We start from the raw sequence: 25,990 nt of genomic DNA on the forward strand, positions 1-25,990 counted from the left end.
AAAAAAGTTAAAGGTTTTGCAAAAGCAAACATTACTGTCAAAAAGCTCTTAGTATTTTTAAATTGTCACACCAAAATGACTGGTATCAAAGCAAGTGACCATGGGATAAAAAAGCAACCAAAATCACTGAACAATGAACAGTGGAGAGGCCACTGGGTCTAATGTGATTTCAGTATGTTTCTACATAGAGTATGTGAAAGAATTTGCTTCTCTTCTAGCAGCAGTGTACTGTAGGTTGCAGGAGGATCAGTGTGTTCTTAGTGATTTGAATAAGGTGCAGGCCATTCCCGTTTCCAAGAAGAGTAATGAAACAGACACACAAAACTGTAGGCCTACATCTGTGACATTGGTCTGCTGTAGACTTTTGAAACATTTTTGCTAATGTATTATGACATTTCTGGACACCTAAAACCTACTTTGAAAGAATCAACATGGTTCTGAAATCAGTGATCGTGTAAAACCCACTCTGTGCAGTTCTTCCACAAGCTCCAGAAACTTGCTGCTTGGCCACAAGCTCCAGAAACCAGTAAATACTGCTTACCAGGTTGATGCTATGTTACGTGACTTCTGGAAGTCAATACTGCTACCTAATCAATAAAATTAGAGCATATGGAATATCAAATCAGCTGTGTGGTTGAAGAATTTCACGCAAATGGAACACGACATTCTCAGTGGAGGGATATCTTCATATGTGAAGATAACTGAGAGCATACTGCAAGAGATTGTTACAGTGCCATTATTTTTCACAATGTATATTGTGTATAAGTGATCTAGTGAGTAATGTTGGACATTCTAGAAGCTTTTCGAGGATGGCACTGTTTTATATAGGGAAAATCACAGTGCTATAAAATTACACCAAAATGCACAAAAAACTGCAGAGGATCATCACTTGGTGAAGGGATTGGAAGTTAATCCTCAACATAAAGAAATGTGATATATTGCTCATAAACAAGCAGAAAGACCCAGTATTGTATGATTACATGTTTGTAGAACAGTTACTGGAAGCAGTCACACCCATATAACATCGGAATATATGTACAGAGCAATTTAAAGTGGAATGACAACATAATAGCAATGCTCTGTAAGGCAAATGCCAGACTGAGATTAATTGAAAGAATTTTCAGGAAGTGTTGTCCATTCACAGAGGAGGTAGCTTACAAAACCCTCATTTGAACAAAAACTGAATATTGCTCTTCAGTGTGGTATCCATACCGGTAGGATTGACAGAGGGAAGAGAGAAGATCCAAAGAAGAGTAGTGTGTTTTGTCACAAGTTAATTTACTAAGCGTCACATGAACGTTCAGTCAACACCTGTGGCAGATGCTGTAAGAGAGGGATTCTGCATCACAGTGGGGTTTACTTTTCTAGAAGGATCTACCAATATATATTGTATTCTTATACGTATGTCCTGAGAGAACACCCTGAATGTCAAGTGGAAGATATTAGAGATTAGCATTACTCTTCTCAGTGTCCGCTCTTCTTTCCTATGTTTATTCACCACCTTCCAAACAGCATCTACTTCCGAGCCAGACTGTATCAACGACCGTCTGCGCTGAACACAGACTTCATGACTATGTGGATTATTGATACAGCACCTAATGACCCAGATTCTTTCCTCCGATAGTTATTTACATTTATTCCTATTGATCCTACTTCATCCCTCATTGTAATGTACTTCACAGTTTTGTTTTCCCACACCTAACTGTGCCCATGAACTTTTGGTCCTTGACCTAACCCAGCTCCCCTCCCTCTCTCCTTCACACACACACACACACACACACACACACACACACACACACGTCTATACGTTTTAACATATTTGTGCATGGTTTTACATTGTTTCATGCAGTTTCATGTATTTTTGCAAATTTTTATGGATTTGTGCATATTTTTATGTATCTGTGCATATTTTTCCATATCTTTGTGTGTTTTTGCATGTCTTTATGTATTTTTTACCCATCTCTATGCGTCTTTTTGCTTATCTAGCTCCTCTCTGAATCAACAACACCTATTTTGCACTTTTTGTGCATCATTTCCTTTTCTTTTGCATCATTTCCTTTTCTTTTGCATCATTCTCATTTCCTTTGCGCCATTCCTGCCACAATAGACCCTTGCTCTATCTTTCTCCACCAGTTTAGAAAAGTACCCCTTTCCCTTATTAAAACCATTCCCACATCCTCTTTCTCAAATACTGCCCAAACGATGCAATCTCCTAAACGACGTAACTGTAAGGATTCCTTTCTCTGGATCCCACACTTCCTTTCACAATGACCTACAATTTTTTAGATTCCGCCAATCCCTGGCCCTCACAAACCTGGTATTGCAAACACACATCTCCATGTGGCACAGTCAAACCAGGGCCACCTCTGCTGCTCCTTCCAGAAGATGCTACTACTCTGCAATCTGTACTCCTTGTGCCACATCTCTGAAATTGAATCCCTTGCTCTCCAGCACCTGGAGGAGCATTCCAGACAACATCTCCATCCTGCTGATGTTCTAGCCACCTTAGGGCACCACTATCCAATCCCTATCGTACCCACTGTGTTCCTCCTCGTCCACCTCTGATAGCAGCTAAACTCTGCATAGCTGACCTTTTCAACCTGCCACATCCCCCCAAACTCCCTACCAACTGTCCACCAAATCCGGAGCCAAAACATTCCCATAACACTGTTGTTAACCTTTCCACCAAAACCCTCAGCTCCACAGAAGTTTCTATCCTCACCTTTAGCCATACACCCAAATTTAACCATGCTGGACCTCTCAAAGACCTACTTTCCTCCTCCCAATCACTGCAATGGAAGCACTTCTTTGCTACCAGTCCTTCCAACCAAACCCACCCTAATTCCAACATTTGAATTCTGCCTCTTCTAGTTTGTACCATCATCCAACCCTGATCCTCCTCCCCACCCAACCACAAACTAGTCACCTTCCAGGAATTTCTTACCTCCAACTTAGCTTCACCATCCTTCCTCATGTCTTTTCCTCGAACACCAACCATTCAGAAGAAGAAAGAACAACCAGGCACAACCTCAAAACAAATCCTGACCTAATCATCCGACCTGCAGACAAAGGTTCCACCACTGTTATGAATTGCAGTGACTACCTGGCAGAAGGCCTCTGCCAATTGTCTGACTCCTCCACCTATGAACTTTGCCAGAGTGATCCCATCCCGTAAGTCCAACACAAACTCCAGTCCCTGCTTAAAGCCTTTGGTTGTTTCCAGAACATCTCCCCTGAATCTATTTCACTCCTCACCCCTATGACACGATGCACACCCACCTTCTATGTGCTCAGCAAAACCCACAAACCCAAAAATTCTAGATGCCCTATTTTGGTTGGTTATTGTGCCCCCACTGAAAGAATTTTCCATGTCAAAGACACCAACCACTTCCTTCACTGACTCTCTACCATTCCCATCCCTTTACCTCCTGGGTCACTACTGATCACTGTTAATGCCACCTCCCTATACACCAACTTCCCTCATTCCCATGGTTTTACTGCTATTTAACCCTACCTTTCCCAACGTCCTTCAGACTCCAAACCCACTACCTCATTCCTCACACACCTAATTAATTTTATCTTAATTCACTACTACTTCTCATTTGAAGGGAAGGTATATAAATAAATCTGTGGCACAGCCATGTGCACCCTTCTATGCCAACCTTTTTATGGCCCATTTAGAGGAGATCTTTCTAGCCCCCCGAAACAATAAATAGTCTGGTTCAGGTTCATTGATGATATCTTCACGATCTGGACCCAGAGCCAATACACTGTATCTTTGGTCATTCACAACCTCAACATCTTCTCTCCCATCTGCTTCAGGTGGTCCTCCTCAACCCAACGTGCCACATTTCTAGATGTTGACCACCTCCTCCTCCCTCCTCCTCCTCCTCCTCCTCCTCCTCCTCCTCCTCCTCCCTGATGGCTCCATCTGCTCGTCTGTGCACATTAAATCCACCAACCAACAACAGCACAAGCATTTTGCTAGCTGTCATCCCTTTCACATGAAAAGCCTGACTACCCAGGGATAGCTTATCTGCAGTGACAAAAATTACCTTGCTCAGTGTGTTGTGGGTCTTACCCAGACCTTCACAGACAGGCCCTGTTCCCCAGACCTAGTCCACAAGCAGATCTCCTCCGCAGTTTGCCCCTCACGACCGCAATCCTCCCACCACCCCCAAAAACCAGGCACAAAGGAGTGTTCCCTTCGTCACCCAGTACCACCACGGACTGGAACAACTGAACCACATCCTTCACCAGGGCTTTAATTACCTATCATTGTGCCCTGAAATGAGGGACATCCTACCCAAGATACTTCCTATCCCTCCTAAAGTGGAGTTCCATCACCTATCCAACCACCACAACATCCTTGTCCATCCCTGTGCCACTCACAATCCCAACCCCTTGCCGTAAGAATAATATCGCTGTGGAAGACCCAGGTGCAAAACCTGCCCAATCCACCCACACAGCACTTCCTATTCCAGTCCTGCCACAAGTTTATTGTACCCATCAGGGGCTAGGCCACTTGTGAAAGCAGCCATGTCATTTACTAGCTCTGCTGCAGTCACTCCACCGCTTTTTATATTGGTCTGACTACCAACCAGCTATCCCCAAGGATTAACAGCTACCGCCAAACCGTGGCCAAGAGCAAAGTAGACCACCCTGTGGCACAACATGCAGCTGAACATAACACACTTGATTTCATTGGATGCTTCACTACCCGAGCTATCTGGATCCTTCCCTCCACCAGCAGCTTTTCTGAACTATGCAGATGGGAGTTATCCTTACAACACATTCTCCGCTCTCATAATTATCCCGGCCTCAACCTATGGTAATATACTGTCCCCACACCCTCCACCCAAGTTTCCACCCCCTTTGTCCTATCATCTCCTTCCCATTCTCTTCTCCCATCCTGTTTATTTGCAGCCCTCTGCCAACGCATCCGCCTGTCTTTCCCCACTCCTCTCCTTTTTTGGTTCCCTTTTTCCCTACCTTCTGCCTCACAATCTCCTGACCTCTGGTCCCTGCACACTTCACCAGAGAGTATTCGTCTCTCACTCCACCCATACACTACTATCCTCCCCCTTCCTCATCCCCTCCTGATTGCTGCTTGCATCCCACGTGATGTTGCATTCTGGCCTGAGATGCTGGAGTTGACAGTCATGTGTGCGTGAGGTGTGCTTGCTTGTGTGTGTGTGTGTGTGTGTGTGTGTGTGTGTGTCTTTACTGATTAAGGCTGCTGTTGCCAAAAGCTATATTTGAGTATCTTTTAATTGTGCCTATCTGCAGCTTGTCTTCTTTACGGTAAGTAGCAGTCTATCTTTTCAGACATCACACTAGGGATCACATGACCAGCAGTCATTCTTTCTGCAAACCATTCACAACTGGATCAGAAAAGTGGGAGTGGCAGCGGGACACAAAACACCCTTCGCCAGACTCTGTAAGGTGGCTTGCAGAATATAGATGTAGATTATGGGGAATAAAAAATGTTTGTTCTCTTTTGTTAGTATTTTATCTCCAATCACCACACACACACACACACACACACACACACACACACACACGTACGTACACGTACACACGTCCCCTTCACCTACGTAAATTAATCAGTAACATAAGCCATTGTTCAGACATATCGAAGATTTGTATATTTATTGTGAAGCATAACCTTGCTGAATGAAGTGTATGTAAGGGAGCAGTCTTCTAACTAAAATTACAGCAAATAATAACAGAAAAAATTTTTACTTATCAAGCAGCAGACTTGTTTAAACAGGCATTGTTCATGTCACTATGGGGTAGGGGAAGCAGACACGAAGAGACTAGTGTGTTCAACACTTTCTTTATGTACTTTTAATTTTAATGCTCTTAGTTGCAGGTAACAGTTATTTATTTAATCCTGGATTTTTTTATGTTGCAGCACAATAGTGATGGAACTGGAAAGCTTTATGATGCATTATCAGATAATGCTTTATATATGATGATAACAGCAGCTGTCACTGGTTGTGTTTTGGCTTTCACTGTTATGGTATCACATTTTTTGGTAAGAATCATTGTTCTTAAGCACATAACAGTAAACAAAGATATTGTTTGACTTGAAATATTGCTTTCAATAGTTGATGTAGTCTGACACTAATCAATAAAAACAATAAACTTCTGAAACACAAGTGTTGATTGGTTTTCAGAAAAAGAGAAATCAACCATATGTCATGAAAATGGTTAACCATTGCAAAATTCTGGAAGAGAATTAAGCCACTGTAATTTCCACAAAGCAAATAATTAATTTCATAAAGATATATTCCCTACTGCCTTCCAGATACTCAGAACAGCAGTGTTTTTCTTTTTTGTCTGATTCTCTCAATGCAGTTCTTGTGTAACATATTTGTAGGTTGCTTTCTTGGGTTATCAAGACTACTAGTGGTTACTAGTTCAGTACAGATTCAGTGAGAACTTCCTTGTCAGCATTGAATGTACTTAGAAGCAATAATCCGTCATTTCAGTTAATTCTTCTTGTGTTTTCATCCTGTCATTTTACACACACCAATTATCCTCATTTCTGTTGACTTATCTGATCCTTCTGGTCCTGTTTACATCTGTATTCATGTAAAAGCAACCAGTGCCACCTTCTTTTGATAGTTATTCTGCACTAACTCTGCCTCATGTTCCGCGCCTCTGTTCTTCAACTTTAACTGTTTTAGGCTTGTATTCTATTAGAGCTTTCTGTTGTTCATAGAAATGTGGATAGGTTCTCGAATCAATGTTATCTGACTCACTATTCTGCATGACTTCCAATTGTCCTGTGGTGCCTCCTTTGTATCAACTTATTTTCTGTATTTAAATTTCTCTTTATGTAGTCTTTTAGTGACTTGCCCTTTTTTTTCTTTCTTTCTTTCTTTCTAGTTTATATACATTTTCTTCATCTCCTCCACTCTCGTTGTTAATGACCCTGTTCTGAATGCTGTACTATCATTAGCATTACTATGAGGGTTGTGAGGATTTTTCTGCTGGTTAATAAATTCATGTAGTGTACCCTTTAAGATAAGGTTTATCTATTTACAACTTAATTTAGATTCTAAAAGTGTGTACCTTTAGCATTGAAAGCTGACAGCAAGTTCTGTTGTATGCAGAAACATTTTTAGAACACGATTTGTCTTACCAGTATCTGAAAAGAAAGATAGGTGAACAAAGAAAAATACAGAGGATACAAAAGACCATGAGTCATGAGTAGAGGTGTCTGTGTGGATTAGAGAAATGCTATCCATGTCCTCAAGTTCCATATGTGCATCCACAGGCTTTTGATCAACATCCGCATCCACATCTTATGGATATTAAATTTTGTAAATAATTTTAACATGTCCAGTGCACCACAGCCCTGACACCATTCTAGTGCCTGGTCTGAATTTTCATCAGCTGAAGTGTGCATGCACCATTGAAGCTGCTTTGCTCCAAATTATTGGTGGAAATATTTCATTGTCAGTCACGTCAAATTTAAACTCATTTCTTTCTGCATCTAACGAGAAGAACCATTTGTTTGAAATCCCCTATACAGTGATGAAGCTTAAGATCCCAGGTATCACACCCTTCAACCATTCACCCTGGTGTGCCCTCATTTACGTGATTAAAAAAATTTCAGAATTTTACATGACACACAGTAGCATTTAAGAAGTAGTGTTATATACGTGAGTGAGTCAAATGAAAAACTTAAATTTGTAATAACAAATCGAAATTTCGTGCCGTTATCCTGCAAGTTGGTAAGCGTGCTACAAACAGCGTGCAGAATGGCCTGTAGGTGGCAGCATAGTGCATATGCACACATACCACTGCAGTATCAGTATAAAGATGGCCACCCCACTTGCGACTTGCACCAGAGAAGAACAGCGTTCTTTTATTCGGTTTTTGCATGGTGAAGGTGTGAAACCTATTGAAGTTCATTGACGAAAGAAGGTTCAGTATGGTGATGCGTGTTTGCCACAGCAGCAAGTCTATGAATGGAGAAAGAAGTTCGCAAATGGTGTGACTTCAGTGGAAGATGTTCCTCATCCAGGTCAGGCACAACGAGTTGTGACTCCACAGAACAGTGCAGCAGTTGAAGCCATAGTGAAGGAAAACTGCTGAGTGACACTGAATGACATTGCAGCATGTTTACAGATTAGTCATCGGTCAGCACACCACATCGTTCATGATGTGCTCCAGTTTCACAAAGTGTCTGCAAGATGGGTGCCACAGCAGCTGACTCCTGAAGTGAGAGAACGACATGTTGATGCTTGTGAAGAACTTCTTCTGCGCTTTGAACGAGAAGTTGATGGCTTCCTTGCAAGAATTGTTACTGGGGATGAAACCTGGGTTCACTTCCACCAACCGGAAATGAAGACAGCGAGCAAGGAATGGCGCCATTCTTCATCACCAAAACCAAAGAAGTTTCGAACAGAACCATCAGCAGGGAAGATTATGCTCACTCTCTTTCGGGACAAAAAGGCGTCATTTTGGAGAATTATATGCCTAGAGGGACCACTGTCACCAGTGCATCATACACAGAACTCCTAAAAAATCATGTGCGGCCTGCAATCAAATCGAAGCAATGTGGCTTGCTGTCAGCAGGTTTCCTTTTGCAACATGACAATGCAAGGCCCCACACTGCCTGTGCAACAGTTGCAACAATCACAGGCCTGCATTTTGAGTGTCTTCCTCATCCACCATACTCACCAGGCCTTGTCCCAAGTGATTTCCATTTGTTTGGACCACTCAAAGACGCAATGGGAGGAAGGAAGTCCCGTTCTGATGAAGAGGTACACCACATGATGCATGGGTGCGGACTACCAATAGAATTTTTTTCTAAAGGAATTTATGCACTTTGTAAGCGCTGGAGGACTTGCATTGAGTGTGGGGGAGATTATGTTGAAAAGTGATACAGCTTTGTACCACTTCTGCACAATAAATAAGATTTTAAAAAATATTTAAGGTTTTCATTTGACTCACCCTCGTAAATACATTGAAGAATTATTCCCCAAAATATTATGCGCGACGATTCTGTGAGCGCCTGAAGCCAAACTTTACAGAAGCTCTACTGCGAAAGGTTTGGAAGGTAGGAGACGAGGTACTGGTAGAAGTAAAGCTGGAAGACGGGCTGTGAGTCTTGCTTGGGTAGCTCAGTTGGTAGAGCACTTGCCCACGAAAGGCAAAGGTCCTGAGTTCGAGTCTCGGTCCGGCACACAGTTTTAATCTGCCAGGAAGTTTCATATCAGCACACACTCCGCTGCAGAGTGAAAATCTCATTCTGGAAACATCCTCCAGGCTGTGGCTAAGCCATGTCTTCGCGATATCCTTTCTTTCAGGAGTGCTAGTTCTGAAAGTTTCGCAGGGGAGCTTCTGTGAAGTTTGGAAGGTAGGAGATGAGGTACTGGTAGAAGTAAAGCTGGAGAACGGGCCGTGAGTTGTGCTTGGGTAGCTCAGTTGGTAGAGCACTTACCCGTGAAAGGCAGAGGTCCCGCATTCGAGTCTCGATCCGGCACACAGTTTTAATCTGCCAGGAGGTTTCATTCTTTGGTCACTTGGAATTTTTGTGAATGTAAATTTAATTATATTTGTCTGTTATAATACTCATTTATTTGAAAATGCTGATCTGTTGATGCATTCTTTGTTACAAGATGTGTGTTTTTTTGCGTGGCAATTGTCATGCAGACATTTAAAATATAGTCTTAATTCCTATTGCACTATAAACAAGATAATTCAGATGAAGATTTAAATGAAAGAAGGTATTATAAGTAAAATGAAACTCGAGCAAAATGAGGAAGAGAAATAATGAATGCAACAACTAGGAAAAAAAAATAGTAAAATGAAAGAAATTAAACTGAAATTAATACATAAAATTAATTAAAATCACATGAACAAAGGTGTCAAGTGGAAAAAGAATGTTAGGAAGAAAAATGAGACCAAGTGAAAAAGTTAATGATTAAAAAGATGTGACAAAGAAGTAGAAATAAAAATGACATTCAAACCAATTAATTGCCTAAAAATGATGATCTGAAGTCATTTCAGTAAAGGTTTAGAAATGAAAAAACTCAATGCACTTGATGAAACTTGAATCCATGACCTTCTGCATGTCAAGTCCCTACCCTGTCCATTACACCCTGCAACCAGCATGTGTAATACTATTTTTGTAACGCTATTGAACACCGTGCAAAATTCCCAAATTTTTTTCTTGAGTTACTCACAAAGGAGGGCCCACCAAGGTGAATGGCTGCAGTGCTTCATACCTGGGATCTTAAGCTACATCGCTGTATAGGTTTGTTTCAAAAAGTCGATTGCACCTTGTAAGAGTGGTATGTGGAGATCCACAGATGTACCTTTTGATATCCACACTATTGCTGTAGGTATTTACTTCTATTCAGACCTCTTGTCATGGGAGACAGCAGGAAAACCCAAAATGGAAATCAATGTACTGTTATTAATATCCATTAATTCTCATTGTATTTTTGTGGAATGTATTTGTTTTATTCTGTAGTCCTCATTAATTCCATTAATGTCTTCTTTTCATCTACTCCCTTCTCACAGCCCCCCCCCCCCCCCCTCCCTTTCTTTTTTTTTTGTTTTCCAAGGTTGTATATGACCCGGGGCAACTGGGAGACCCGAGAAAAACCCGGGAATTTTTTCATCCGGGAGAAAACTGGGATAAACACGGGAATTTTTCAGAAGTCCAGGAAATTTTTGTCATTTTGACGGGTAAGAACCAATACTCTAACAAGGGATATTATTGTATCCCGCTTCTGCAGAATAATACTGCCGCAAAAAAACATGAACGAGAGGAAAAAAACGAAAGTAAAACTTAAGTCGCAAAGGAAATATGCCATATACAACAATAAAACCCATTTCACATACAAGCGTTTGCCAATTGCAAAGTGTGTCAAAGGCTCTGGGAAGACTATGCAAAGCTTTCTAACAACAAATTGTCTCCGATGAACGTGACGTCACAAGTGTTTACTATGGATTCGTTTGAGCAGTTGCGGAGGGCTCTTGTGCATGTGCAGTTGAGTCGCATATGAGAATTACCTTCTCCTGCTTCTGGCTACAGACGTGTGGTTGGGTGCCACTATCTAATATTGCCCCAGTTCAGAAATATCGGAGATCCGGGGCTGATCCACAGAGCAGTCTGAGTTGTAGTGGGGAGTCTCCATGTGACCCGTGTTTACGTTTAGTGATTTTCCTGCTTCCTCTTCATTTGTTGCTCTCACATTAAACGAAAACAAAACAGATGGCCATGAGCTATCAAATGAATTAAAATACATTCGCATGATTACGGAAGGCTAAAATATGTTATTAGTTTCAGGTTTTATCTCCACTTTTCTGACAGTCAAGTATTAATCGCCTTGCAGTACAATGAAGTTATTTTTGTCGGTTTGCTAAAGAAATTTGGCTTTTATTAATCTTTTCCGCTGGGGCAGTCAATTTATTTGAGACGATGTGTTTCATTCCATACTATGGGCTAGTTTCAACTGTTCACTGCATTTCAAAAGTGAATGTTTTCATCTTCTAGTGCGTATGGCATTATGCCATAATAAAGAACCAAACATGAGATAATACAGTACTGGTATTCAAGAAAATTTGCATCCTAATCTGGACATACGAATGAGCACTTTAAGCCAAATTACGCATTTTAGTATGGTTCACGAAATTCCGATGTTCTTGGAGTATCCTCCGATGTTTTGTTTCTTTTATGACATACTGTAAGATCTTCTAATGTTTTACACCAACGAACATACAGGCTTCTTGCATCATTGTAGCTGTGCAAATGCGGTGACGCCTGTTCTAACAGGTCACGGGAAAATATTGCGAATGGTTGTTTGCAAAGCGTTACTTTCAAAGTAAATTTCCTTTTATGCAAGATGAATTATGTGCGAGAATGGACGATGAATTTCTTAAATCACAGAGCGTTTGACTCTAAACCAAGTATTTGAGGACGCACATTTAGAAAAATTTCGAGCTCAGATCATCAGACATTTATGTCTTTATTAAAAATTTTACTGACACATTAGTGTGATGTATCTTAAAGTTCAACATTATATATGAAAGCTTAGCTTCTCTTGCTGCTTATTAATCTTCGAGACCAATATTGTATGTGAAAGCTTTGCTTTTCTTGTAGTAATGCTGTTTATGTTAATTTAAACCACTAACTTTTCCTATTTGTGCGTACGCGCTACTTAACAGTGATATTGCTATTGGCTGACTACATCACGTATCCTCCGCTAGAAGATCCACTGTCATCGGCTGGCGAGATCACGTGACGAGCTATGACTGGCTACAAAAGCGCATTGCAATCTTGATTTCAATGCTTCGGAAAGTAACATGCGACGTTTGGTGGAATTTAAATGTACACTTTCGTAATATGAAAATATGCATCGTACATGTTGCTGCACATGAAAGATCTATCCAAAACTTTTTTTTTTTTTTTAATATATAGTGAGTTTGGTTTTCTAAAGGTCCGAGAAGTTCTATGTCAGCATATAAAACCATAACCATTCAAAGGATTGATGTTTTACAGTTCTGAGGAAAAGTATACTGTCACTTAACACGGAAAAAGTGTATTTTCACCTGGGGGAAATTGTAATTTTAACCGGGACACTCTTTAAGTTCAAATTCCTCATTCCTTGAATGCCTCATTCATATCTCATTCTGAAGGAGTATTTGTCAGATGACTCTCTTCTTCCCTTTTGATGCAGTTAAGATTTCAGTTGAGTCTATTTCTTCATGAACAGAAGATATTTTATTTTGTAAATTATTTTGTCCAATAGTAGTCACAAAAATAATGAGCCAAATCTTCTTTTCTTCCATCCTTTACTATAAGGAATATCACTACTTGATCCTCACATTTCTCGTTATGAACGATTTTTCGGTCTCAGTCTTTATACTTGTGATTTCAACCAATATCTTTTCCTCAAAAATTACATGTGCTTTTTATGAAGTAATTGTAACTTTGATATTTTCTCATTAGTTGCAGTCCCATTTTCTTCACACGGTCAGTGTTTTAGATGTGCTATGACGGTTGTTTCTTGTAACTGAATTGGCTTTTTAATTTGTATATAAAAAGCTGTATGTTTTGTGGAGGCCAGTTCTTTGTTATGGTTAATCTTTTTTCTTTGTACTGTAGTCAGCATTTTCAAAATGAGTATGAAATTCTTTTATCAGCACTTGTGTGGCTAAATCATAATACTTTTTTCCAAAATACATGTGTTTGAAAAAGTAATTGATTTTTATACTAAAATATATACTATTGGTGTCCATTATTGTGTGTGTCTACATTTAGATGTATTTGTTGTACTTGTCGATTGCAATTTGATATTTCATCAATTATGCATCACGTATTCTGTTTAAAAATAGAAAATTTCACATTATTTTTTTTCTTTTTTTTTTCTTTTCTTTTTTTTTATTTCAGCAAAAGCCACGGTACATTTCATTAACATCAAATATTTTTAAATTAGAAAAGCAGTTACTGTGCTTAAAAACAGAGAATTCCACTTTGAAAGAAGAACTGCAGAAGAAAGAAGAGGAACTCAGTTCTATACAGACATCCTCATTTGATTCTGATAAAGTGGTCATGCTGTTAAAATCAGAATTGGAGGCATCACAGGTAATTTATACATGCACACATTCATTTCATGCTTAAACACTTTGTATGCAGTTTGTTGCTATTATTCAGAGCATGAATAGCGTTGTAACACTGGTGACATAGTGTCAGAATTATTTACCAATATGTACAGCACTGCAGGCAAAGAAATTTTGTAATTCCTTGTTGTCTAATGAAGTATTTGAGCCACTGCACTGAAATTAAGGATTTTAATAAACAATCAATTTTCTTCTTTAAAAAATCTGGTGATTTGACAATCTTGAAATTACGTGGGACATACCCTATTGTGCTTCCATTAAAAGTAGTACAGATTATAATCATGGAGTATAAACACCCAAACGGGAGCTCATGTAGTTAGTCCTTAAAATTGAAAACCCAGGTACTTAGCCCACCAGATTAAGCCTAATCTAGTTTTGATAGAACTATATTAATACTTGAACATGTTTATAGTTATAAAATGTGAGAGGGGCTCCTACAAAAAAGTTTCTCCTTCCTACACAACCAAGATTTTCAAGCATTTTTAGCATACTAAAATCTATTAAGTGATTCAGAAACGATATCTTCTTTTCAGAACAGCAGTAACTCATCAAATAACTATCTTATTGAAGAATAAGAAACTTGAAAACTACACTGGTAAAATTGAGCTACATTCAACGTTTGATTTCAGCGTAAGTGTTGTGATGGGTTGTAATGTAATAGATATAGAGCCAGCACACCTGCATAATGATGAAAACTTAAATGACTCACAAAAGTGTGGTATTTAAAGTAAAAAGACTGATCCCGAGCTGCAAAGACTTATAATACTTTGTTACTTTACAATAGGCCTATGTTACACAAGTTCTATAAAGCAGATAGTATTCAATATTAACGTTGAGCTGCTGCCTGGCAAAGACTGCTAAACAAGTAAGCTTCAGCCCAAAAGGCCTTCTACTGAATTACACACACACACACACACACACACACACACGACTAATGTCACTGGCTGCCGAGGCCAGACTTAGAGAGTATGTGTTCGGAAACTAGAGACAGTGGTCGTGTGTGTGTGATCTAATTCAGAAGACGGCCTTTTGGCTGACAGCTTACTTGTATAGCAGTCCTTTTGTTGTACCTGTGTGTGACTCAGCATCTCCACTATATGTTGAGCAGCAATGTATCCTTTTCATAATATTGTCATTATGACACCCTGGACTTTCCATTGGCAGATATTATTCTCCTTGAAGTATAGCCATTTATTTTAAGGACATTCTGACATTTCCATTGTCTTAAATTCATCCATAGTAACATGGCATGTAAAGGCAATACTATCTTTGGAAGATACGGGAAGGCAGTCTAGACAAGATATTTTCCCTGCAGTCATGACTTAATTGCTCAGGTAATGGTCCAGTTTGAAGTCATAGAACCCCAAAATTCCCTTTGGAACAAAAATACAAGATATTAAAGCAGCAAAACTCACATTGTATACTAAAAACAATAAGTTTTTCATAACAGTAGCAACTTAACTTTAGTATATCATTTCCCTCGTTTTCATCAAACTGGTTAGCTATGAGGAACATTGGTTCAATGTGAACAAAAAATTTCTTTGATAATTGTGAGTCAGAAGGAGATCAAACAACTGTAGAAGTAAACTGTAGTCAAATATCAACACTAGTGAGAAGTCATCGTAGTCAGTAATTTTTCCTTTACTTGAACACTCTGTATTCTTCATTCAGTACAGGAAGCACACCTGGCAGAAAGAATTATTCAAAATCTTAAGAAGTTATCTTGGATATCCTAAACATTCAAGATCAAAGCAAGAAGAGGTCTTTCTGTTTGATAGCCAGCTGTTTTGGAACTGAGGGTTGTGGTTACAACAACCAAAGAAGCTTGTGCAGATAAGCAGTGAACAAACAGTCATATCCCTATGTACATTACCGTTACATTGAAAACTAATGAATATTGGAGGGGAAAAGTTATTATAAGTGACTAAATGCAATCAATAAGCAAACCATTTAATTATAGTGCATGTCTTCCAAACAAAAATATGGGAAGTAGCAATTAGTACTAGATTCAAAATTTGCTATCAGCCTGTCTTTGGCTCATGTTTCAAGTATCAGATTATAGTTTAAAGTAAACGACTAAAAATTATCATTATAAAATGGATAAGTATATTTATGGTGCTTACAGCACTCATAACAAACAAGAAATAAAAAAGCCACATAAATTTACACAAAACCAAAGTTAAGATAGCTTAACCCAGAAGTGGTTGACATCCATTATGTTAGGAGTTGCAGACATGAGGCTTTCAAAGCTGAGAGTCAGGTGTGAATACACATGTTGAATTGTCTGGATTGCATCACAAGTTAGGCAGTGCTGGATATCCTCTTTTTAAGATATTTTAAATTGGATTTGGTGTTCATAGCCTTTGCTTGCTCTGAGAAAACTATTTCTTGATTTTAGCTATTCAGTAGCAATTTCAATGTCAGATAATTGGTTATGTTCAGACATGGAGCATTTCAGTATCTTTTTGGAGGCAGGTGCCTCCTTTCAAATTATTGTTGGAAGAATTCTAGGCAGGTGGTAGATATTATATGTGGGAGGCAGTTTCTGACAGCTGGCTATAAGTCTCAAGTTTGAGTGCAACATTGACTTGCTTAGCTTGGGCAGATTTCGGACTGATGGGAGACTTACTCACAAGCAGAATAGCGAACTGCCAGTGCTGTTGCTTTTACGACTTATGGTTTACTACCGCAGGTTTGCAGAGTAATTTGTTTCTACACTGATTTTCACTTTGGTGTTTGTACAGTGCTTCTTTATGGTGGAACATGTTACAAAAACCTTAGAGAGGTTTGAACAATACTATTGCCCTATAATTCACAGCTATCTTTGCATATGAGAGGACTACATCCTTATCAAATGTATGCCCCATTGAACATTATATTTTAATGTAGAGTGTCTTCTTTGCTGGTACTAGGATGGACAGCTACCAGAGTTTCAGGAGATCTGCTATCAGTTTTAGCTGTCAGCAATACAAATGTTATTAGATTCTGAAAATTGTGCGTCAAGTCATACCATATCCTTGAAATTTATTTATTTACTATATATTTTGTGTGTTAGGCATGTATGGGTCCATACGCAGACAAATGTCAAGTTTCTTTTTCTTGTTCCTTTGTCTTGCATTGGTGCAGGTTCAGCATGGGTATGGACAGATTTTGCATGGTTAATTTAAGGGGTGGTCGGATCCTTTCCTGTCACTGCATTTTTACCCCTGGGGCAGAATGTGTGTACCCCAAGTGTCTGCAAGTAGTACAATTCATATGAAAGTGAGTGACAGTTTTCTAAATGTTTGCAAATCATGTAACGAAGCCGGAACTTGGGCACTAGCCCAGTATTCACCTAGTCGGATCTAGGAAACTGCCTAACAACCACACACCATCAGGTGGCTTGCAGAGTATGGATGTAGATGTAGATCAAGGCTGGCTGGTGCACCAACCCTCATCATTAATCTAACGGTCAGATTAAGTCCATGCTCAGCGCACCTCCCTGCCATGGAAGCAGCTCTTTAACCACACAGCTATCCGGGCAGGTACAAACAAATACACAGTGACATTTACGTTAGGTAGATTTTAGTAGTAATAAATATATTGTGAAATTTTGACATATTAAGTCTGCCACAAAAGTAATACGCAAACTTTTATTCCTTATAATCGTATTTTGGGAAACTTACTTTCATATTGGACTCTGTGCAATTACTTTTCTTTATTTTACTTTTTAATTCCCAACAGAATGGTTACATTTAAAACGTTAGCTACTTTTCACCATCTCTAACAGCCTGTGTGATTATGGCCTTCTTTGTTTGTGTATACCCAGAGCTCGATTTATACGAAAGAGGTTCTGATACTGTGACTGTCTGGGGAGGGGGGGGGGGGGTTAGATTGAGACTTAATAAAAGGTTATTTTAACTCTTCTTCTTCTTCTTGAGCATTTCAAAAGTGTGAATACAGCATTTGTGCCGGTAAGAAATAAAGCTTGCATGTGCACCAACAATCTTTTATCATATGTTTTATTAATTAAGTTAAATAATATTTCTCAGATAATGATTATTTACAAAACAGAAATTATAGTAGGGTGAACACCCACAAATCTAAACTATTAATATGTTGAAAAATGAAAAAAAAACTTAAATATTTGTACCTACATTTATAAAACTGTTCAAAGGTTTAAAATTTCCATTACACATCCCTCCTCCCCCCCCCCTCCCCCCTCCCGTGCTGTGGATGTCTATAATGGAGTGTCACCCAAGAACAGCCAAGATTCCATCTACTTTGAAGGGTCAGAACGAGTTGGTAGTGGACGATTCCAATTCAAAAAGAGTACTCAAGAAACAGTTTTTATTAACAGAGAGCCTCTACCATCAGTAATGATCAGATTCGTTTGGGAAAACCGTCTGTTAGACTCACTAGGTGGCTCTGCAGTTGTCTTGATGATAGTTGTCAACAGGAGAAAATTCATGAGATACTTCGTTTTGTTTTCACAATTCCATCAAAGATCTCACAATTGTCAAAAACATACAAAATGCTTTAATTGTATCTTGTTTATTCAGCTGAAAGCAAACTGCAACTGACTCAACCTCTTTTTCCCCAAAAGTAATCTTTAATGTCTTCGCGCCAAATGCTTGTGTCAACTATACAGGCTGAATCGACCAAAGCTGCATCTTCCCCACTCAGCGTTCTCTTTTCTGTTGCTTGTAAAAGGTTCTCATAAAAGTCTTCAGAATTAATGGGCAGTTCAAGCTTATCCATTATACACATTTTAGAACCCTTGACTATTAATTCAATGTAAACACATAAAACTGCAACCACTCACTTTTTTGAATAGTTATTTATTATTCCATGAATCAGTTTTCGAACCTTCTCAGTTTCATATTCAAATGGTTTTCTGGACGTTACAACACTATTTCTAGCATAATGCTGGGTGCTGGCTCACTGACAAGAAGATGAAACATGCTTTAATGTATTGTTTATCTGTTGATATGGATTCAAAATTCAGTTTTGTACTAACTGCAACAGTATGAGCAGCTTTTTTTCTGTTAGTGTCCATCTGTCTGCTTCCATTTTGATGGCCAGTTGGTACATCACTTCACATGCTTTTGTACAATCTCGATTCATTTACATTGTGACAGTGAAACTTCGCCAGCATCCAGCATGTGCTATACAACTGTTTCATGTAACAAAGATCTTGACAAAAAGATATGACATAGTCCTACTTTGCTCAGAGATGTAATTTGTTCTTGTTTACATCTATTAATGTCGATATAAAGGCAAATATTTTAGTCAGACTGCCGATAACTAGAGAGCACAAAATAAAAAAAATAAAAATAAAAAGTCAAGTGATTTGATGTCTTATTTCTATTCGTATTTTAACGTATAATGTAGTCAATTAATGAGCAAATATTTTAATCAAGATTGGCATTAACATGAATGCCCAGGAATAAAGTAATACAGAGTTATGTTATTTACAATGAGATACAGCTGTTTGTACACACATAAAAAAAAAGAAGAAAAAAAAAAGTTTTGCATCATCCTGGTTCCCAGAACTCCTGAAGATAGACATTGACTGTGGATATTGTATCACAGGCACAGTCCCTTTGACTGTTCAGAGATGTCACTAAACCCGCCCAAAAATCTAAACAACCGTGCATGAGCCCTGTTAGACGGAGGGAGTTCGACAGCCAATCAGTTCCAGTCATTCCACTATGAGGGGGGAGGGAGGGTGGTACACGGCTCATGTTGCCTGTAATTCAGCCATGCCTAGACGGTCAGTACCGCGGTTCGATTGCGTCCGCATTGTTACTTTGTGCCGTGAAGGGCTCTCAACGAGAGAAATGTCCAGGTGTCTCGGAGTGAACCAAAGTGATGATGTTCTGACATGGAGGAGATACAGAGAGACAGGAACTGCCGATGACACACCTCGCTCAGGCTGCCCAAGGGCTACTACTGCAATGGATGATTACAGATTATGGCCCTGAGGAACCCTGACAGCAGCGCCACCATGTTGAGTAATGCTTTTCGTGCAGCCACAGGATGTTTTGTTATGACTAAAACTGTGCGCAATAGGCTGCATGATGTGCAATTTGACTCCCGACATCCATGACGAGGTCCATCTTTGCAATCACAATACCATGCAGCACGGTATAGATGGACCCAACAACATGCCGAATGGACCGCTCATAATTGGCATCATGTTCTCTTCACCGATGAGTTTTGCATATGCCTTCAACCAGACAATCATCGGAGAACCAGGTCAGGCTGAACACCTTAGACAACTATCCAGCGAGTTCAGAAATGTGGAGGTTACCTGCTGTTTTGGGGTGGCCGCTGGTGGTCGACGCTGTAACAGCTGTATGATACATGAGTGCTATCCTCCAACCGATAGTGCAACAATATCGGCAGCATATTGGCGAATCATTCGTCGTCATGGACAACAATTTGCGCCCCCATCATGCACATCTTGTGAATGACTTCCTTCAGGAGAACGACATTGCTCAACTAGAGTGGTCAGTATGTTCTCCAGACATGAACTTTATTGAACATGCCTGCAGTAGATTGAAAAGGGCTGTTTATGGGTGATGTGACCCACCGACCACTCTGAGGGATCTATGCCGAATCACTGTTGAGGAGTGGGACAATCTGGACCAACAGTGACCTTGATGAACTTGTGACTAGTATGCCACGACGAATACATGCATGCATCAGTGTAAGAGGACGTGATACTCGGTATTAGAGGTACCGGTGTGTACAGCAGTCTGGGCCACCACCTCTGAAGGTCTCGCTGTATGGTGGTGCAACATGCAATGTGTGGTTTTCATGAGCAGTAAAAAGGGTGGAAATGATTTTTATGTTGATCTGTATTCCAATATTCTGTACAGGTTCCGGAACTCTTGAAACCGAGGTGATGCAAAACTTTTTTTGATGTGTGTGTGATCATGACCTTTATATTTAAATTTAAAGCAATAAAAAAACCTTTCAAATGACATACTGACTTATTTCTTTTCTTACATTAACATGATCTGGAGTATTAATAAGAGTATATTCTGTTTATTTTAGGTAATGGTAATATGTATAAAAGTTATAGTGTTTGTAATGAACTAAAGCCATTTGTATGACCATGCATTTTATATTTAAAACCAAGACCAAAAGTTGAAATGAACTGTTGACTTATTTCTGTTTTCACATTTACATGATCTGGAATATTATTAAGAGCTGATTGTGTTTGTTTCAGCTAGAGGTAATATGTATAAAAGTACTCATTTAAGTTACCATTTAAAAAGATACTACAGATTTTGTTCTGTGGTAGAATATTTATATTGACACCATTGTAGTTAAATAAGTACAGAGTAAGACAACTGTTCATTTGAAGTTTCGTTTTTGGTTTTAAATATAAAATGTACGGCTATACAAATGGATTTAGTTATTTTTAGATATTACCTTTACCTAAAATAAACAGAATCTACTCTTACTATTATTCCAGATCATGTTAATGTAAGAAAAGAAATAAATCAGCAGTTCATTTGGAAAGTTTGTTATTGTTTTAAGTTTAAATATAAAGGTCATGGTCAAACAGCTATATCTCGTTTAAAATACTATAACTCTTTATTATTTTATTCCTGGGCATTCATGTTAATGCCAATCTTGATTAAAATATTTTCTCATAAATTGACTGTATTATACATTAATATACAAATAGAAGTAAGACATCAGATCACTTAACATTTTATGTATTTTATTTTATTTTGTGCTCTCATGTTATTACCAGTTGGATTAAAATACTTGCCTTCATATTGACTTTAATACATGTAAGCAAAAACTAGTTACATCTCTGTGAAAATTAGGCCAATGCTATATCTTTTTGTCAAGATCTTTGTTGCAAGCTACAGTTGTATAGCACATGCTGGATGCTGGAAAAGTTTCACTGTCACATTGTAAAAGAATACAGATTGTATAAAAGCATGTGAAGTGATGTACCAACTGGCCATCAAAATGGAAGCAGACAGATATACACTAATGCAAAAAAGCCCCCATACTGTTGCAGTTAGTAGAAAACTAAATTTTGCATCCATATCGACAGATAAACAATAGTCATGGCGATACATTAAAGCACTTTCCATCTTCTTGTCACAGCACCCAGCATTATGCTAGAAATAGTGATCTAACTCGTATGAAGATGAATCTGAAACGTTTGAAAACTGGTTCATGGAATAATAAATAACTATTCAAAAAAGTGAGTGGTTGCAGTTTTATTTTTTTACATTAATGGGCTCTTCTTTAGTTTTTTCATACAGCTTGATTCCCATAAATCTTTTATTTTTTGCAGAAGCTCAATGACAATGACAGAAAACAAGCGTTTTGAGTTTCGTTCGCAGTTGCAACAATTGAATGAGGATGGCATTATTGATCACTTAATTTTCAGTGATGAAGACGCTTTTCACACTAATGGAAAAGTGAACAAGCATAATTGTCGAATATAGGGTACAAAGCATCCACACAAAAGCATTAAATTTGAGCGTGATTCCCCAAAGGTAAATGTTTTTTGTGCTGTGTCACGTCGAAAACTGTGCAGTCCATTCTTCTTTGCCGAGAGCACTGTCACTGGATATTCCTACTTGGACATGTTGCAGAAATGGCTGATGCCTCAAATGCAGTCGGACTCTCCATTCATCTTCCTGCAGGATGGGGCTCCACCCCATTTTCATCGTGAAGTTCGTGGGTACCTTAACACAGATCTGCCGCATCGATGGATTGGGCGTTCTACAGAAGGGGACAGTTGTTTCATGAAATTGTCTCCCTGATCATCTGATCTCATTCTGTGTAACTTTTTTCTGTTGGGACACATTAAAGATGAGGTATATGTACTGCCTCTACCATGTGATGTAGCAGAGCTCCGGGAGAGAATACGGAAAGTGACTGCCACAGTCTGCCAGGTCACTCATGGTTCGCGTATCAAATGTTTGTAGAAAAAACATTCAGAGTTCATTCTTCAAAATGCAATATGTATGACATCTATACAATGTTTAGTTCTTGTGCAATAAATAATTGAAAGTTTTCCCTGACTTCATGTACACCCTGCATTTATTAGCCTGATATAAGTTTACATCTTGCAGTTCCTCACAATCTTCTGAAAATTCTTGAAGTGCATCACATATCAATGCCAAATAGAAAACAAATCACATAGATGTCAATTTCCAAAGTAAGCCTTCATACTTGCATCTGTCCAAAACATCACATGTTGGGTCTTCATTAGCTGCTACAAAATGGTTAGCTGAAATTGTTTGAAAACTGGAGACTACCTGTCTTGTGTCTAACACCCTTCAAATTTTCAACAATTGAACAAGACGTTCATCTGCAAACAAGTGCATCTCTAGGCTGTTCTTTGATGAGGTGTGGTGTAAACCATAAAGTTTTTGAATGACTGCTTTAAATGAGTTGAAACTTGTAATTTTCTTTACTATGTCACTTACACATAGTTCAAGCCTGTGATTACAGCAATATCAAACAATAATAGGCAGAAACTTGTATTTAAAAAGAGTCCAGTTGTCACTGCTGCTCAGTCATACATCACAGAAATTAATCTACTTTCTAAAATGTTTCATCTAATTTGTAGCCTTCAAGACATTGAGTGACAGAATAAAAAATGATGAGATGTCTCACTTCAGAGTTCAACTAATTAAAAAGTAAATTTATGTGGGATCTGTACTCAGTCTTGAAAGGCAAACTCAAACATACAAAATCTGAGAACTGAGCAAACGCACCAGAATAGTGGCTCGGAAACCTTGGTGAAGAGTGTGGAGCATTTACAGAGGTATGGGGTTACCAGTGGGTACTATCACTAGTGAAACACTGTGTTTATAACATGAATAACTTATTTTTCTTCTATTCTAACCATTTCTGAAAACTAAAGATTGATATGGTTGCTGATATTCACACATGCTTTATTGGAATGGAGAATTCGGCCCATATTTAATCCATTGAGTGTTTGCACATTGATTTCTGCTTCAAAATTATTAAAAGATCTTACAGGCAGTGTGAAAAATTCTTGATGTAACTTCTTTTTCTTCTGATATGCTCATCAAACAAATATTTTCCAGTATTTCTTTTTGGAACTCTGCACGCTGAAGCAGCTATAAAAATTTTAGCAGACAGTCTTTGTGATCAGATATCTTTTTTTTTTCTCAACGCTATTTGTTGCTGGTGTCGAGTTTCCCCAAAACTAGTGGTATCACATCCAATCCATTGCTGTTTCCCCAACCCCCCTCCCCCAACAACACCCAAAGATACGGCTTTTCGGCAAGCCTCACTGCCCAGTTTCTTGTTGTTTACAATAAACCATTTTTATTTTTTACAAAACTTGCTCTTCTGTTCAAAAGTCCAACAGTGTGGCCACCGTTTATCTTCTTCTTTGGTGTCATGAATAGAAGAAGATAGAGTGACACTGGCTGAAGCAGGTAATGGTGAAACCGATTAAACTGTTTCCATTGGTGGTGGCAGGCATTTTTCAGCTTCGTCTAGGTTCTTGTCTTTGGGTTTTTTGCTGAAATAAATAGTAATTGTATCCATTATACATGGTGAGCGAAAGCTTTGCGCACTTTGAGTTTAAAGTATTACTTGAGAGATCTGAGCAAGCACACCAGAATCGTGGCAGGTAGCATGGACACTTGACACACCAGCCTGAGTCCAATCCAACAAACTGACTGAAGTGGCATATGGTGGTTGGCAGTAGTGTAGTGGAACATGCACAGAGTGGTGAACCAGGCTGAAAGGGGAAGATGGGTCAGCTGGCCACAACCAACTGCTTTGCCTGACACTGTGTATGTCTGGATAAAGTGAGTCTAGTCTCACACCAAGCAGTCATAATTTTACATTGCTTCAACTGCAGCAAAACTTCTATCTTACCACATCTTGAAACCTGTGGTTCTGATGTCCACCCCCCCCCCCCCCCCCCTCCCCCCGCCCCGCCCCTCCGCCTTCAGAGATACCAGTATTGGGTACCAGTGGGAACCTCACTAACAAAGCACTGTGTATACCTATATGTTCAAAGTGTTTTGTAACATGAACTTACTTATTTTTCTTCAGTTCTAACCATATCTGAATACTAATGATTGCTCCTTAATCACAATCAGTTGTAAATATGTCACTCATTCCTCTGTAGAATATTTTGAAATGTTTTTTAGGTTGCACGAGCTGAACTGGAGGAGCAGGTGGCGTCTCTGGAGAAGGAGCTGGAAGCTGCAACAGAAGCTGGTCTTGAACTGAACCGGATGCTGTCAGATTTCCTCTCCACTCAACATGGCTCAGAAACATTGGTGAAAAGTGTGGAGCATTTACAAAAACAACTTGATGCTCAACAACACACTATCACTGAAATGAATAATAATCTCAGCATCAAAAGCCAAGAGGTAAGAGTATGCTTCCATGTTAAACTACATATTACTATGAAAACAACTTAATTAAAGTTAGCTAACATGTACTATAGGAAATGTTAGGGTAGTTAAATAGGAAATAAGACACTAATAGTAGTAGATGACTTTTGCTGTAACTGACATTGGCAAAACCAAAGCGGACATAGAATGCAGACTTGCAGTAGCAATAAGTGTGTTTTGTTTTTGAAATAGAGATGTATTAACACTGCATATAAATTTAGCTGTTACGAAGTGTCTTCTCAAAATATTTGTCTGTAAAGTCTTCGTAAATGAAAGTGAAACAAGAGAAGGAGCAATATACTGTGTTATCTAAGAACACTAATGTTACAGAAGAATACTAAAGATATAATGGTAGATTGAATCACCAATGTAGAGGAACTGAATCGAATAGGAGAGAAACAAACTTTATGCCATAGCTTGACTAAAAGAATGTTTGAGTTGATAGCACACATTCTGAGGAATCAAAGAATAATTAATTTTGTAATGGACAGAAGTGTAGAGGAAGGGTATGTAAATTGTAGAGGGCGACCAAAGACTACAGTTCGTAGTTTCAAATGTATTAGTCCTCCTGTCTTCTGCTGCTCTCTTCCACAAAGCTTTCACTTCTGTTAATGCGATCCTTAATCTTGTATTTTTTTCGTCCTTTCATTCTTCTCCAACACACTAATCCTTTTAATGGACTCACTAGCAGACAGTCCCATCGCAACATTTGACGATGTCAATTGTTTGTTCTTTTTCTCAAAGCTTCCAATATTGATCTTCTCTCCCTTATTCTTTCCAACACTTCTTTATTAGACACTCTGTTACCAACTAATCCTTCACATCCTCTTCCAAACCCACATCTCCAATGCTTGCAAACACTTCTGTCCTCTTTACTTATTATCTATGTTTCAAATTTTCAGCTGCATAGTCTGCCACACTCC

The 25,990-nt window shown here is 38.9% G+C and overlaps 1 protein-coding gene across 3 annotated transcripts in view; it reads left to right on the forward strand.

Annotated features, from left to right (window-relative positions):
• The window catches only part of LOC126195820 (transport and Golgi organization protein 1), a 166,227-nt gene that overhangs the window by 45,662 nt on the left and 94,575 nt on the right, over positions 1-25,990 (forward strand). For all 3 annotated transcript variants that reach the window (XR_007538614.1, XM_049934460.1, XM_049934462.1), the window contains exons 5-7: positions 5,918-6,040; positions 13,424-13,618; positions 24,819-25,043. Coding sequence is in view for 2 of the 3 variants with exons in the window: in XM_049934460.1 (XP_049790417.1) it covers positions 5,918-6,040; positions 13,424-13,618; positions 24,819-25,043 (543 nt within the window). In the remaining variant the exon portion in view is untranslated. The remainder of the gene's footprint in view (positions 1-5,917; positions 6,041-13,423; positions 13,619-24,818; positions 25,044-25,990) is intronic.

The sequence above is a fragment of the Schistocerca nitens genome, chromosome 7, assembly GCF_023898315.1.
Source record: "Schistocerca nitens isolate TAMUIC-IGC-003100 chromosome 7, iqSchNite1.1, whole genome shotgun sequence".
Taxonomy (NCBI): Eukaryota; Metazoa; Arthropoda; class Insecta; order Orthoptera; family Acrididae; genus Schistocerca; species Schistocerca nitens.